This window comes from Elephas maximus, chromosome 3, assembly GCF_024166365.1.
Source record: "Elephas maximus indicus isolate mEleMax1 chromosome 3, mEleMax1 primary haplotype, whole genome shotgun sequence".
Lineage (NCBI taxonomy): Eukaryota > Metazoa > Chordata > Mammalia > Proboscidea > Elephantidae > Elephas > Elephas maximus.
This window is the reverse complement of record NC_064821.1, coordinates 192,388,767-192,401,560: the sequence shown is the minus strand read 5'-3', so window position 1 is coordinate 192,401,560 and position 12,794 is coordinate 192,388,767. Positions and strand designations below refer to the sequence as shown.

At 51.0% G+C, this 12,794-nt stretch overlaps 1 protein-coding gene across 1 annotated transcript; it reads left to right on the top strand.

Moving 5' to 3' along the window:
- Positions 1–4,144: 4,144 nt before the first annotated feature.
- On the top strand, positions 4,145–12,794 carry UBE2Q1 (ubiquitin conjugating enzyme E2 Q1). Its single transcript, XM_049880642.1, has 13 exons — positions 4,145–4,565; positions 6,828–6,932; positions 7,266–7,370; positions 7,977–8,027; positions 9,625–9,765; positions 9,982–10,066; positions 10,332–10,392; positions 10,620–10,710; positions 10,828–10,886; positions 10,990–11,038; positions 11,310–11,405; positions 11,756–11,822; positions 12,311–12,794. Exons 1-13 carry the CDS (start codon positions 4,239–4,241, stop codon positions 12,340–12,342), a joined length of 1,269 nt encoding a protein of 422 aa, XP_049736599.1. The 5' UTR covers positions 4,145–4,238; the 3' UTR covers positions 12,343–12,794.

Here is a 12,794-nt window from a genome sequence, read left to right as displayed (position 1 = left end):
GCACCATTTATTAAAGAGACTGTCTTTTCCCCATTTAACTGACTTTGTGCCTTTGTCAAATATCAGCTGTTCATATGTGGATGGATTTATGTCTGGATTCTCAATTCTGTTCCATTGGTCTATGTATCATTGTTGTACCAGTATCAGGCTGTTTTGACTTCTATGGAGGTATAATAGGTTCAAAAATCAGGTAGTGTGAGGCCTCCCACTTTGTTCGTCTTTTTCAGTAATGCTTTATTTATCTGGGGCCTCTTTGCCTTCCATGTGATGTTGGTGATTTGTTTCTCCATCTCATTAAAAAATGTCATTGGAATTTGGATTGGAATTGCATTTTATCTATAGATTGCTTTTGGTAGAACGGACATTTTTACAACATTGAGTATGATCTCCATCTTACACATACAGATACTAAAGCATGGACAGACTAAGTAACTTGTCTAAGGTCACACCATTAATAGTTCGCAGATCTGGCACACAAAGCCCATGCTCTTAGCCAGTGAACTATTAGTTTCTGACTGGAAGAAAGCACACCTTCAGTCTCACTCAGGGTTTTTGAGGTTGTAGCTTCCTGCGTTAATAATAATCGACACAAGGCTGAGTCTCAAAATGTGAAGATAATTCATATCCCCATTGTTTGCCTTGTCTACCTCTGTCACCAGCTAACTATGTAGTGTTTTCTCTATTACACTAACTACCCAGAGTTAGGTCTTTTTTTTAGGTCTTTACAGAACAACTGCCTGTACAGCCCTCTTCTGTACATCCGTTTCCCAAAGCTGGGGTCTTCACAAGTTAGGACTCTTGTCTTTTTAATCAACGACCAAAGAGGGAGACACCAGGCTCTGCTGGCCCTCACTGCCCCCAGTGGGTTCAATAATTCACTAGAATGACTCACAGAACTCATAGAAAGGAGTGTATTCACTATCACCTTTTCAATGTAACCACAAAAGGACATACAAGAAGAGATGCATAGACGAGGTCTGGGAGGAGCGTTCGGCAGGGAGTTTCATGTTCCCAGGGGTGTGCTGGTCCTTCCACTGCATCATCAATCCAGAGGCTCAAAAGGAAGCTCTAAGGTCAGGGTCCTTTAGAACAGTTATTGGGGTCTCAATGTATATCTACCAGGTGTGGTCCTTGGGCTCCTACCTCATTTACACTGTTTTAAGAAGAACAAAAACACCTTGCATTGCTGGGAAATTCCAAGGGCTATTTTCAGGAACTAAAGACAGGAGGCCAAATGGAGTTCTTTGTCCTACACACTACCTCTACCTAGAATGTTCTTTCCCAGTCCATCTCAGGCCTCCTCTTCTTCATCAAATCTCAGCTCAAGCATCACCTGAGGAAACCTTCCCTGCCTACTGGACTTAAACTAACCCAGTCACTCTCTACCACATGGTCCACTTTAATTCCTTGCATCCACTTACCAGTCTGATAGTCTTCTCATTATTTATGCATTTGTTTATTGCCTGACTCCTTCAACTAGAATGGAAGTACCAAGAGAGCAAGGATCTTTCCTGTCTCATCTACTGCTATATACTCATACCTAGACCAGCATCTGGCACGTGGTTGTTGTTGTTAGTTGCTGTTGAGTCAATTCTGACTCATGGAAGCAATCCTATGTGTGCAGAGTACAATTGCTCCACAAGGTTTTCAAGGCTGTGGCCTTTTGTTAGCAGACCGCCAGGCCTGCCTTCTGAGGTGTCTCTGGGTGGGTTTGAACCACTAATCTTTCAGCTAGTAGTCTATCACTTAACTGTTTGTGCCACCCAGGAACTCCTGTTGGCACATGGAAGATCCTCGTAAATGTTTACTGAATGGAGAGTACCTCGACTCTGTAGTAGTCACAGTAATCACAGCAGTTGCTGTTACATTGTTAGGTGCTGTCAATTCTGACTCATACTGACCCAATGTGACAGAATAAAACTGCCCCGTGTGGTTTCCTAGGCTGTAATCTTTATGCCAGCAGATCACCAAGGCTTTGTCCTGCGGAGCCTCTGGGTGGGTTTGAAACACCAACCTTTTGGTTAGCAGCTGAGTGCTCAACCGCTGTGCCACCAGAGCTCCTAACCCCCAGGTATTCACTGAATGTATATACCCACCACTCTCTTTCTTTTTCTAATACCCCTGCCCGCCACATCTCAGCAGGACACCAGATAAGACACCACACTAGGCTTCTAGATGCCAGAAGGCTCTCCCAGCCAGAGAGCTGAGATGCTGAGCAGACCAGCAGAAATCCAAGAGACACGTCTCACCTTAGTGGCCATAACATTGCATTTCCTCACTGAGATACTTGGACAGTCTGTGTTTAACATTATGAGACTGTCACATCGTGTTGTTTTTCTAATTAAAACCCTACATAACTCAGAAGCTTCTAAATGGCTGCATTTTGTAAGTTTCTTGGGTAAGGAGTGGAGTAAAGCAACATGTAAAAACCTCTTGAGAAAGCGCCAGCGGAAGGCAGAGAAGGGGAGGAGGGCACGGACTTTGGAGGTATGCCCAGGAACTGTTTATTAGCTGTATAGCCTTGGGCAGTCACTCCTTTTCCCCACTTGTAAAACAGGAATAAAAACGCTTACCTTGCAATGCTGTTGGGAGGTTTAGAAATGTTCGCAATATACCCTGGCTCAGGAAGGGCTTAATTAAATGGGAATTCTTTCCATACCCTTTTATACTACCAGCTTGCACACACAGACACAAAGGTGATATGCAACTAACTGTTCAGGTCCCCCAAAGGACATAAACGGCCCCAGGTAGACCAAGAACGTGTTTCAGTCATCTTTAAATACCCACAGCCCAACCTGACCAAAGAAGGCCTTCTACAAAGCCTGTCGAACAGATAAATGAGAAGCCCAACACCAGTACTGACCGTGAGCAGTCAGCTTCCAACAAAAGCTGACTTATTTTAGTCCAGGAGAGGACAGTGGCAATCTGGCCAGTGGCTCAAGCGCTGGGTTGGCCTTGCTCAATTCCCCCGGCCCTACCAAAGGTAACACATGCCTTTGGCAGGGAAACCTCAGCTATCTTTGTCTTTTGCCATAGTGCCACCTAGCGAGGGCCTGGAGGCATTGCTGCCTACTTCTGGCAGTCACCGGGACCACTGCGACAGCCCTCGCTGTTTAGGCTTAGGTCGGGGAATGGGTTCCGCCGGAATTTGTCTCCTTCCATCTTACTGCCACGCTAATGGTTTAAGACTAGTGATATATTCCTTCCATGACTCCGTACAGGAAGCCCACGTCGCCCTTCCCCAAACTAGTCCATGCCTGTGGGATCTGAAAAGCGCAAAGGGTTGATGATCGACTACCCCTCATACATTATCGATCGGCGATCTATCACACGACACTTCATGGTTTCCTCGCATCGAATCATCGGGAGTAGGTAAAGCAGCCATTATCCTTATCAGAGCCACTGTACAGATGAGAACAATGAGGCTCATAGGAAAAGTGGCTAGCCCAAGGTCACACAGCGAATTAGCCGCAAGGCCAGGACAAGAATCCAAGCCTCTTGTATCCAAGACCCTAGTCCCTTCACCGACCACAACCCCCTCATTCGGTGTGGAGACACAGCACGATCATTCCCACGGTGGGCAGAGATTGGGGGACCCTCGGCCCTTGCGCCGCAGACCAGGGTGGGGGAGCAGGATAAAGGCGATACGGCAATGACCGTACTTCTCGTTCTTCCTCGTCTGCCCACCAAGGTCCCGGCGCCCTCGCCGCTGACTGAGAGCGGGGAATTAGAGACCCAGGGCAGAAAACACGATCCCGCGCGGAGAGCCCCTGGGAGCACGCGGCGCCGGGTCACGTGAGCGAGGAGAGCCGCCGAAGGGCCGGCGTGCGCATGCACCCACGACGCACGCACGACGTATGTAAATACGCACCGAGGCGCCGAAGGAGGGGAGCCCGAAGCCCTGGTCACATGTAGGGGGTGGCTGGCGAGAGCCAGGGGGCGGGAAAGGCGGAGCGGTCACGTGAAAGGGGCCGGCCCAGGGAGATCACGTGAGGGGGGACGGGGGCGGGGCCGCCGCGGAGGGGAAGGCGGACGAGGAGGAGGGGCGCGCGCTTCCGGCGGCTGGGGGGGCCGGCGAGCGGAGGGGGGGGCCCTGTCCCGGAGGTGGCGGCGGCGCCATCTTGGCGAAGGGGGGATCAGGAAGTGCGGACCGCGGCGGCGGCGGCGGCGGCGGCGGAGCCCGGAGCGGAGGCCGGAGGCGCCCGGCCCGCCGGCCCCGGAGCGGAGCGGAGCGGAGGATGCAGCAGCCGCAGCCGCAGGGGCAGCAGCAGCCGGGGCCGGGGCAGCAGCTGGGGGGCCAGGGGGCGGCGCCGGGGGCCGGGGGCGGCCCGGGGGGGGGCCCGGGGCCGGGGCCCTGCCTGAGGCGGGAGCTGAAGCTGCTCGAGTCCATCTTCCACCGCGGCCACGAGCGCTTCCGCATTGCCAGCGCCTGCCTGGACGAGCTGAGCTGCGAGTTCCTGCTGGCTGGGGCCGGAGGGGCCGGGGCGGGGGCCGCGCCCGGACCGCATCTCCCCCCACGGGGGTCGGTGCCTGGGGATCCCGTCCGTATACACTGCAACATCACGGTGAGGATCCCCCATGCGTGCGCCTCTCTCGGGGCCCCTTGTCAGGGATCATCCCATACAGCTTTTTGCTCTCGAAGGACCTGGGAGGCCAAAGCCCCTGTCAGGGTTCGGCACCTTCCCACAGGTTACATACAGTTGTTTTTACTGCTTGAGGTCCTGTCGTGCACCTATAATCTCTACCACTGTCTCCTGATAGCGAGAGACACCCCGACATACGGCGCCCCAACTACCCCTTTCCGCCAACCCACCCACCCACATCCCAAGATTCCTGATTTTGGCTCTTTTTGGCTGCTACTCCACCACTTTACCTTCCCACCTAAGAATGCCCCTTTCTCCCCCGACACACATCTCAAGGTTCCAGGCCTCTGCACTGACCCAGCTGGAAGGACCTGGCCCCCTTCTCAGTAGTTCTTTGACTTAGAATGTTGCCACCTGTGGGATCCCTGCCCAGGCAGACCTCCAGCAGCCCCATTTTGGTCTCTGAATTTCACCAAGTGGAGTTGGCAGTTCATTGACTCTTCTTTCCCTCCTTTAGATTCCTTTTTTTTTTTTCCTGGTGTAACCTCTAACTCTCCTCTTCCTGCCCCAGCTGGTAGCAATTCTGCCACTCCCCTCCCTGTTCCCAGTGGATATCTCCAGTTGCCCTGGGTTGTTGCCTTTCCTGGTAATGATGGTGATGTGCAAGGGCCACCCCATTTATTGTGAGCAGTAACAGTTGCATTTCTCCCTAGTGAGCATCTAGGCACGCTAGACTAGACACCTTATATGTCTCCCACCTAGTCTGCTCTCAAACATCTCTTGAAGAAGGTTGGCTTTTGGGAATGTGGGACTGTCTGATACTGCGTGGTACAGCACCTATATTGGTTGATACTACTTGCTGTGGTGGTGTTCTCCCTGCCGGGAGCAGTAGCTAGGGAGCCAGGGGAAAGCACTTTATCCAGGCAGGCTGACTGCTAACGGGAGTACTCTAGGGACAGAGAGACTTGTGAATTCTCTGGTATTTGGGGGCCTGAATCCAAGGTACATGGTTCTTGTTTTCTGTCTCTTTCCTCAGGTTTTAGGTTTCCTCAATCAAACCTGGACATGCCAGGTCATGAGCCAAGCCTCAGCTTGGGTGGGATGGTGCCCCAACAGAATTCATGTCCTGTTCCCTCCCCTGCCTCTCTTTGTTTTAACTAAAAAATTCAGAGGCTAGGAGGGCTTAGTCAGGTGAAGATTGAGCATCTTTGATTGCTTTTTCCTACAGCATTGAGGATTAGAGGCATGGCACAGCTCAGATTCCCAGTAGAAGTGGGTAGATTCCCTTGGCATGTGTGGAAACCTCAAGAGTTCTTTGGTTTCTGAATTGTTTCCAGTTCCATAAGGGCAAGATTGTCACCATCTAGCTCCCCTTTCAGTGGACAGAGGCCATCTATTCTTTCTCCTTGGCAGGAAGTTAGTTTATAGAAAGGGTCCTCCGTCAGACTTCCTCTGGCCCCTGTAAGTGAAACTTGGCCTCAACTGGCCCCTTTGGTTTGGGTAGTGGGGGAGTCTGGTCAGGCTGCTGGGAATGTCAGTTTGGCATCGTGGCTCAGGAATGCTGGGAATGTCAACAGCGTAGGCTTCTTTCTCCCTGCCTGCCATGTGGAGCCCTAGAGCCCACGCTTGGACTGAGAGGGTGGCAGGTTTCCAAGGAAGAGTTTGGGGGAATTGGTCTTTGAGGGGCTCCGCCAGGGAAAGGAGGGGCTCTGCCAGGAAAAGAGCTCCTGATAGCCCTTTACTCTTAAGTTCTGGAGATACAATCTGGTTTTTGCCCCTTCTTCCCCAAGTAGTTAAAGTGAGCCGCAGTCTTTGTGCTTTTTTGACATCTGTGTGATTGTGATGAGATGATCCTTTCGTCAACTGGCTCTGGGGTTTGAAAAGCAGAAGGGTTGGAAGACTCTGTCTTGGGTGTGGAGAGAACCGCAAGTCTGGAACTTGTGTAGGCTGCACAGCAGACCAGGAGGCCTCCCTCACTAACAGTAGAGTTCAGCTGTGCTGCTCTCCCTGATTCTTACTCTCAAGGAAAGAAAAAGGTTTTAGGCTGCTTCTTGGAAAAGGTCCTCCCAGGGACATTTTCTCCCAGACTAGGATTTGTTGGGAAGTTGCTTGGTTAGGTACTGACCTACTGAGCTGGACTTTTCTGTGTGTGTTTGTGGGGAGGGTGGGTGGGCAGGCACACAGGCAAAATCTGGCTTTTCCCAGAGTCCCCCATTCTCACTGCTCTCCCTGCTCCTCCCTCAGGAGTCATACCCTGCTGTGCCCCCCATCTGGTCGGTGGAGTCCGATGACCCTAACTTGGCCGCTGTCTTGGAGAGGCTGGTGGACATAAAGAAAGGGAATACTCTGGTGAGGGGCCAGGGTGTTTGTGGGGGCAGGGGGTAACGTTTATTCCAATGAGGCCATGTCATGTGGAAGGGAGATGTATCTGGAGGTAGATGGTTAATGGGCTGGACACTTTGGGGCAGTCTCCTTAGGGGAGTTGGTTGCTGAAGGCAAAGAGAGATCCTGCACCAGCCCCAGGATTGGTCCTCCAGTAGCCTCATTCCCACAGTCATGTGGTCCATAAGGTTTAGAGAACTAGTTACCAGTTTGGGGCGTGAGCTCTTAGCTCAGCCATGTATGTGTTCAGATTGAAGAGGGGAAGGAGTATTTGATGTCACTGTGGTCCCCTGCCCCCAGCTGTTGCAGCATCTGAAGAGGATCATCTCCGACCTGTGTAAACTCTATAACCTCCCTCAGCACCCAGATGTGGAGATGCTGGATCAGCCCCTGCCAGCAGAGCAGGTGAGCATCCGTAGGTCTCTGGGCCCTGTGGTACAGAGTCGCCACACTGACAAGCCTCAGTATGAACACCTGTTAATTGAGAAGACTCTGCAGTAGTTTCTCTCCACCCCCACCCACTCCAAACACATAGACATGTCCGAACATTCAGCCTCTTTCTGCTCCAGATGGGAATCTAGCTAAATGGGGTGCTAGTAGCTTCATATCTCCTAGCAAAATTCACTCTCACGGGCAGTCTCTCATGTTGAGAGGGAGGGGGAGTTTTTACCATTCTCTTAGCAGTGGCAGCTGGTGGCCATTGGGGACCCAGGCCCCTCGTTTAGAACGAAGAATGCAAGTCTAGAGAAAAATCAAGTAAAGGAGGGGTTTTGGGAAAATTAAAGTGGGATTTGTGTGGTAGATGACAGAAACCGCCATTTTCCTTCTCTTGAATTCTTTGGCATACGGTAGAAGAAGAATGGGCCGGTAGCAGAGTCACTCCCTGGGCTGTTGCTTCCACTCTGGCTGGTGGAGAGGCTGGCAGCAGACCTGAAGGCTTGGGAGGAGGGCAGGGGCTGCATTCTAGGAAACCGCTGGGGCTCTGAGCTCCATCTTCCCCTCCTACTGCAGTGCACACAGGAAGACGTGTCTTCAGAAGATGAAGATGAGGAGATGCCAGAGGTAGGCTTGTTCCCTGAGGTGGCAGAAGCACTAGCATTGGTGGAAAGTTCTTTCAGTAAGCAGGATGGATCGCCCACTGTATAGATACAGAGCTTCAGACTAGAACTGGGGAGAGAAAAATAGCAAAGGCATAAAGACAGACTTCCTGACCTGGAGGAACACCAAGTGTAGGGGAGGAGACAGAGCACCCACATTCAACCACTGAAGACCGCTCAGAGTATCAGCAGGTGCAAATCTGTTCAAACCAAGTACTTGACGGGTTGCACAGACCTGAGTTTGCGTCGCAGATCTCCTCGTTGTGTTAATTGGGAGATAGTACCTAATCTCACCAAGATGCAGTTTTCTTTATCTATAAAATGGGACTTTAATATCTCTTGCCTTCAGTTTGTCCTAAAGATTGAATGAGGCATTGCACGTAAAATGCCTTGTGTAGTAGATGATAAGTTCTAAATAACTTATATATTCTTTATAAAATAATTTTGGAGGATATAATTTAATGGTTAAGAATTTGAATTTCAGAGCCGGGCAAAACTTGATTCAAGTCTTAGCTCTGCCAAGAGTTGCATGACTTTGGACATGATAATTATCCTCACTAGACCTTCCTCATCTGTAAAATGGGAATAATGATAGGCTAATGATATGGTGGTTCTAAGAATTAAATATTTGTCTTTAGTGTGTATAGCACCTAGTACAGTACCTGATATATAATAAACATTCAGTAATGTTTGCAATCAATGTAACAATTAGGAGGTAAGCATTATCACCTCCTGCCAGGGCAAGGAGGTCACTTTGTTTCCCAGCATTGGATTAATGTCTCAGGAACTGCAACTTTTGTAACTTTGTAAGGGTCTTAGGTGTGGGGATACATGAAACTCATTTCTCCAGGGTAACAACGCTCTGCGCGCGCCTCGCCCCCAACACCTCATAGAGAGGGCTTGGACCCTGGACATGGGCTTCTTCCCTCCCTCCGCCACATGCACAATGAGCTGCTTACTCCCTTAAAAAAAATTTAGAGCAGGTGAATAAGGGGCTCGGTTCTTGACCACCACTTCCCTTTCTGGAGCTCCTTTCTCATTTCCATCTTGGCAGTGGAGTCTCTACCTACCTGATTCAGGGCCTGTACTTGGAGGTAAGGGAGGAGATTTATTAGGTTTCTCTTTCAGACCTGAGGTCCTGAGAACTCCTGAGTACCATAGTCACCTAGTGAAATAGGAGCTCCGAGTCTGTGTCAGGCCTCAGGCCAAAGTCATGCTGCTGGAATTAGGGAAGGGATTCTGCTGCCAAGGAAGAGTTTAGGGATGGCTGGAGCAGGTCGGTCTGAGGAACAAGAGGACTAAGTCCCTGCCTACTTTCCCCAGGTCCCTACTGTAGCTTTTGAGAGCTTAGTAAGAAAAAATTTGCCTTGTTCTTTTAGGTTGTAGAGCAAGGCTGGGAATTATCCCAGAAATGAAAAAGGTGTTGTGTTCACAGGCTGCTGGAGGGACTGCCGCCTCCTTAACTTGTGGGTCTAGGCCATGTGGGATTGGGAAGGTGATGACCGCCTTCACAGCCTGTGTTGGTTTCTTTCCTCTTCTGTTCTACCCCACACCTCTCCCAGGACACAGAAGACCTAGATCACTATGAGATGAAAGAAGAAGAGCCAGCTGAGGGCAAGAAGTCTGAAGATGATGGCATTGGAAAAGAAAACTTGGCCATACTAGAGAAAATTAAAAAGAACCAGAGGCAAGATTACTTAAATGTACGTGCCTTCTAGAGAGGCTGGGCAAAGTGGTTGGTGGGTACCAGCTGGGAGGTAGTAGGCCATCCCTTATCAGTATGGGGAGCAGATACGGATTATGAGTGTGCCTAATCCTTCCCTAAATCCCGGGTAAGCTGCCAGACTGCCCCCTAGAGTCAAGTACGTATGTCCCAGACCATGTGACCATGGGCTGTTCCTCTTGTCCCTACCTTGCAGGGTGCGGTGTCTGGCTCGGTGCAGGCCACTGACCGGCTGATGAAGGAGCTCAGGGATATATACCGATCACAGAGTTTCAAAGGCGGTGAGTTCATCTCAGAGGGGGCCTGAAGAGAGGTTTCTCATGGAGGAGGATATCGTGATGGGGAGGGGCCTCAGGAGGTTCTGGAATACACAGGTGCTTGTAAAGTTTTCAGGCTAAGAATGGAACTCCTCAGGCCAGTGGCTTGTCTATCTGGGGTGAACCTGGCACTTTTGGTCTTTTTCTCTCAGCCTGGGAAAGGGATCTGCATGAGGGTTGTTTACCTCCTGGACCACTCCCAGTAACATGTCTTCTTCCCTTCTTCCAGGGAACTATGCAGTCGAACTTGTGAATGACAGTCTGTATGATTGGAATGTCAAACTCCTCAAGTGAGTGGGGATTCTGGGATTAGAAAGGAAGTTGAGGAGTGGTGTGAGTGGAGCTACTGTGGTGGGAGTCCCTAGGGCAGTCCCATCCAACATGTCGGTTACAGGGTGTTCTGGGAGTGGGTGTGGGTAGTGGTTTGTCCATCTACTGCTCGCCCACAGAAGTGGGGGCCGTCATGAGGCTCCTGGGCTGGGACCAGCAGCCTGAGCCCAGACTCCTTGCTTCATAGAGTTGACCAGGACAGCGCTTTGCACAACGATCTCCAGATCCTCAAAGAGAAAGAAGGAGCTGACTTCATCCTACTCAACTTTTCCTTTAAAGTAAGACCATCTTTCTTTCCAGTCCACCCCTCCCTGGCCTTGTCTTTCCTCTGCCTTAAGTGTCCTGGGGAGGCAGTGGCCTCCCGCCTCTGATTGTTGTCTCTCTCTCTCTCTCAGGATAACTTTCCCTTTGACCCACCATTTGTCAGGGTAGTGTCTCCAGTCCTCTCTGGAGGGTGAGTGGTTGGGAAAGGGGAGAGAGGGCAGCTTCTGTTGCAGAGGGTGAGGAAGGAACTTGGAGCTTTTGTCAGGTGCAGCTGACTAACCTTTCTTCTTCAGGTATGTTCTGGGCGGAGGTGCCATCTGCATGGAACTTCTCACCAAACAGGTGAGCCTGTTTCTGGCTTCTGGCTGAGTTGGGCAGGGCCAGGTTGAGCTTTACTACATCCACACCCCCAGGGGCTGGGTGAGGGGCATAATGTGGCCCTGTGATTCTGCCAGGCAGGGCCTGCAACCACTGACCTGGGCACATGTGACAGCTGTGCTGCGATAAAGGGCAAGGGTCCTTCTAGAGATGCGCGCTTGCTTGCCTGGGAAACAGGTGTAAGCTTCCTCTGGAAACTGTCCTGACTGGTTTGCTTCTGTACCTCCATTACTAGGGCTGGAGCAGTGCCTATTCGATAGAGTCTGTGATCATGCAGATCAGTGCCACGCTGGTCAAGGGGAAAGCACGGGTGCAGTTTGGAGCCAACAAAGTAAGGAGCTTGGACTGGGCTGCTGGGGCTGGCCGAGTACAACACAGGCCACTGGTCAGCCAACGTTGACCTCTGAGGGACTGAGACAATAAGGCCCTGGGCTGGTGGCACTGCATGAGGGGGCCTGGGATGCCCACAATGCAACAGGGGCAGTCTAAGACTTGGGGAGGGCACAGGTCTGGGAAACCAAGGCTGTGGGACTGTGCCCCAAAGGGACCCCCCAAGTGGAGGCTGCTAGCGTGCCAAGAGAGCACAGTGTTGGGAGCCAGGACTGCTGGGTCTCTGGGTGGCAGTCTATGGAATGTGAGGGCAGCTGGCCATGACCTGACGTGGTGGCTTCCTCTCCCCAGTCTCAATACAGTCTGACAAGAGCACAGCAGTCCTACAAGTCCTTGGTGCAGATCCACGAAAAAAACGGTGAGGCTGGAGCCAGAACTCAGGGATTCGGACACTTGCCAGGCCAGAGGTTTTTTCACTTCCAGCCAAATAGCGAGAACGCTTTCCTTTGGTTTCTGAGCCTTACCAACCATATCAAATCACAGCACCTGCCCTGTTCTCCAAAGAAGGGCTGGAGGTGGCTAACATCCACAGCCTCTTCTCCCAGAAAAGCACCGATGGGCATATCCTGTGTAGATTTGGTGCTGCCCCTCCTCCTGCCACCCTCTGAAAAGGCTCATCTAACTTCATCATCCCAGGTTGGGCACACCATTCTCCCTTGCTTTATGCTCTCCAGGTAGGTGGTTTCTCGGCGTCCCATGCACCACCTCACCCCCTGCCCCCTCCGCATCGGGCAGCCCTCCTAGGATCTTTTCATCTGAAATATGGGAGGTATCCTTAGTGATGAATGGTCGGGGCAGACTTCGGTCCCCACCTCCCTGACTGGGTTTTGTTCTGTTTGTTTGCAGGCTGGTACACACCCCCGAAGGAAGATGGCTAACCCTGGAGAGTCCTCCTCATCTTCCTTCCCCAGGCACCACTGGACCAATTACCTTTGAATGCTGTATTTGGATCTCACGCTGCCTCTGTGGTTCCCTCCCTCATTTTTCCTGGACGTGATAGCTCTGCCTATTGCAGGACAGTGATGGCTATTCTAAACGCTAAGGAAAAAAACACACAGAACTGTTTCAAATACTCAAGACTGACTTACAGACCAACCAACCACCTTGCTGGAACCCTTGCTAGCAGGCATTCTTATAAGAGAAACTTTCAGCCTCCTTATATTGCTGGAACTCAGCTGTGCTCCAGACTAGAGCCTCCTTACCTATGCTATGGATTTTTAATTTATTTTCTCTTATTTCATGTACACTGCTTTTTTTGGTTACAGTGTATGATGGATGTGTATGAAAAAAATGTATCTTTGGGAAAACAATTACAGTTTGTTAATTTGAA

What these genes read in the sequence shown, in the direction of transcription:
- UBE2Q1 (XM_049880642.1), top strand. Translation starts at nt 4,239, where the DNA reads ATGCAGCAGCCGCAGCCGCAGGGGCAGCAGCAGCCGGGGCCGGGGCAG. An exon ending in TGCAGTTTGGAGCCAACAAA is followed by an intron (nt 11,406 to 11,755) that starts GTAAGGAGCTTG and finishes TCCTCTCCCCAG; the next exon opens with TCTCAATACAGTCTGACAAG. An exon ending in GCAGATCCACGAAAAAAACG is followed by an intron (nt 11,823 to 12,310) that starts GTGAGGCTGGAG and finishes GTTTGTTTGCAG; the next exon opens with GCTGGTACACACCCCCGAAG.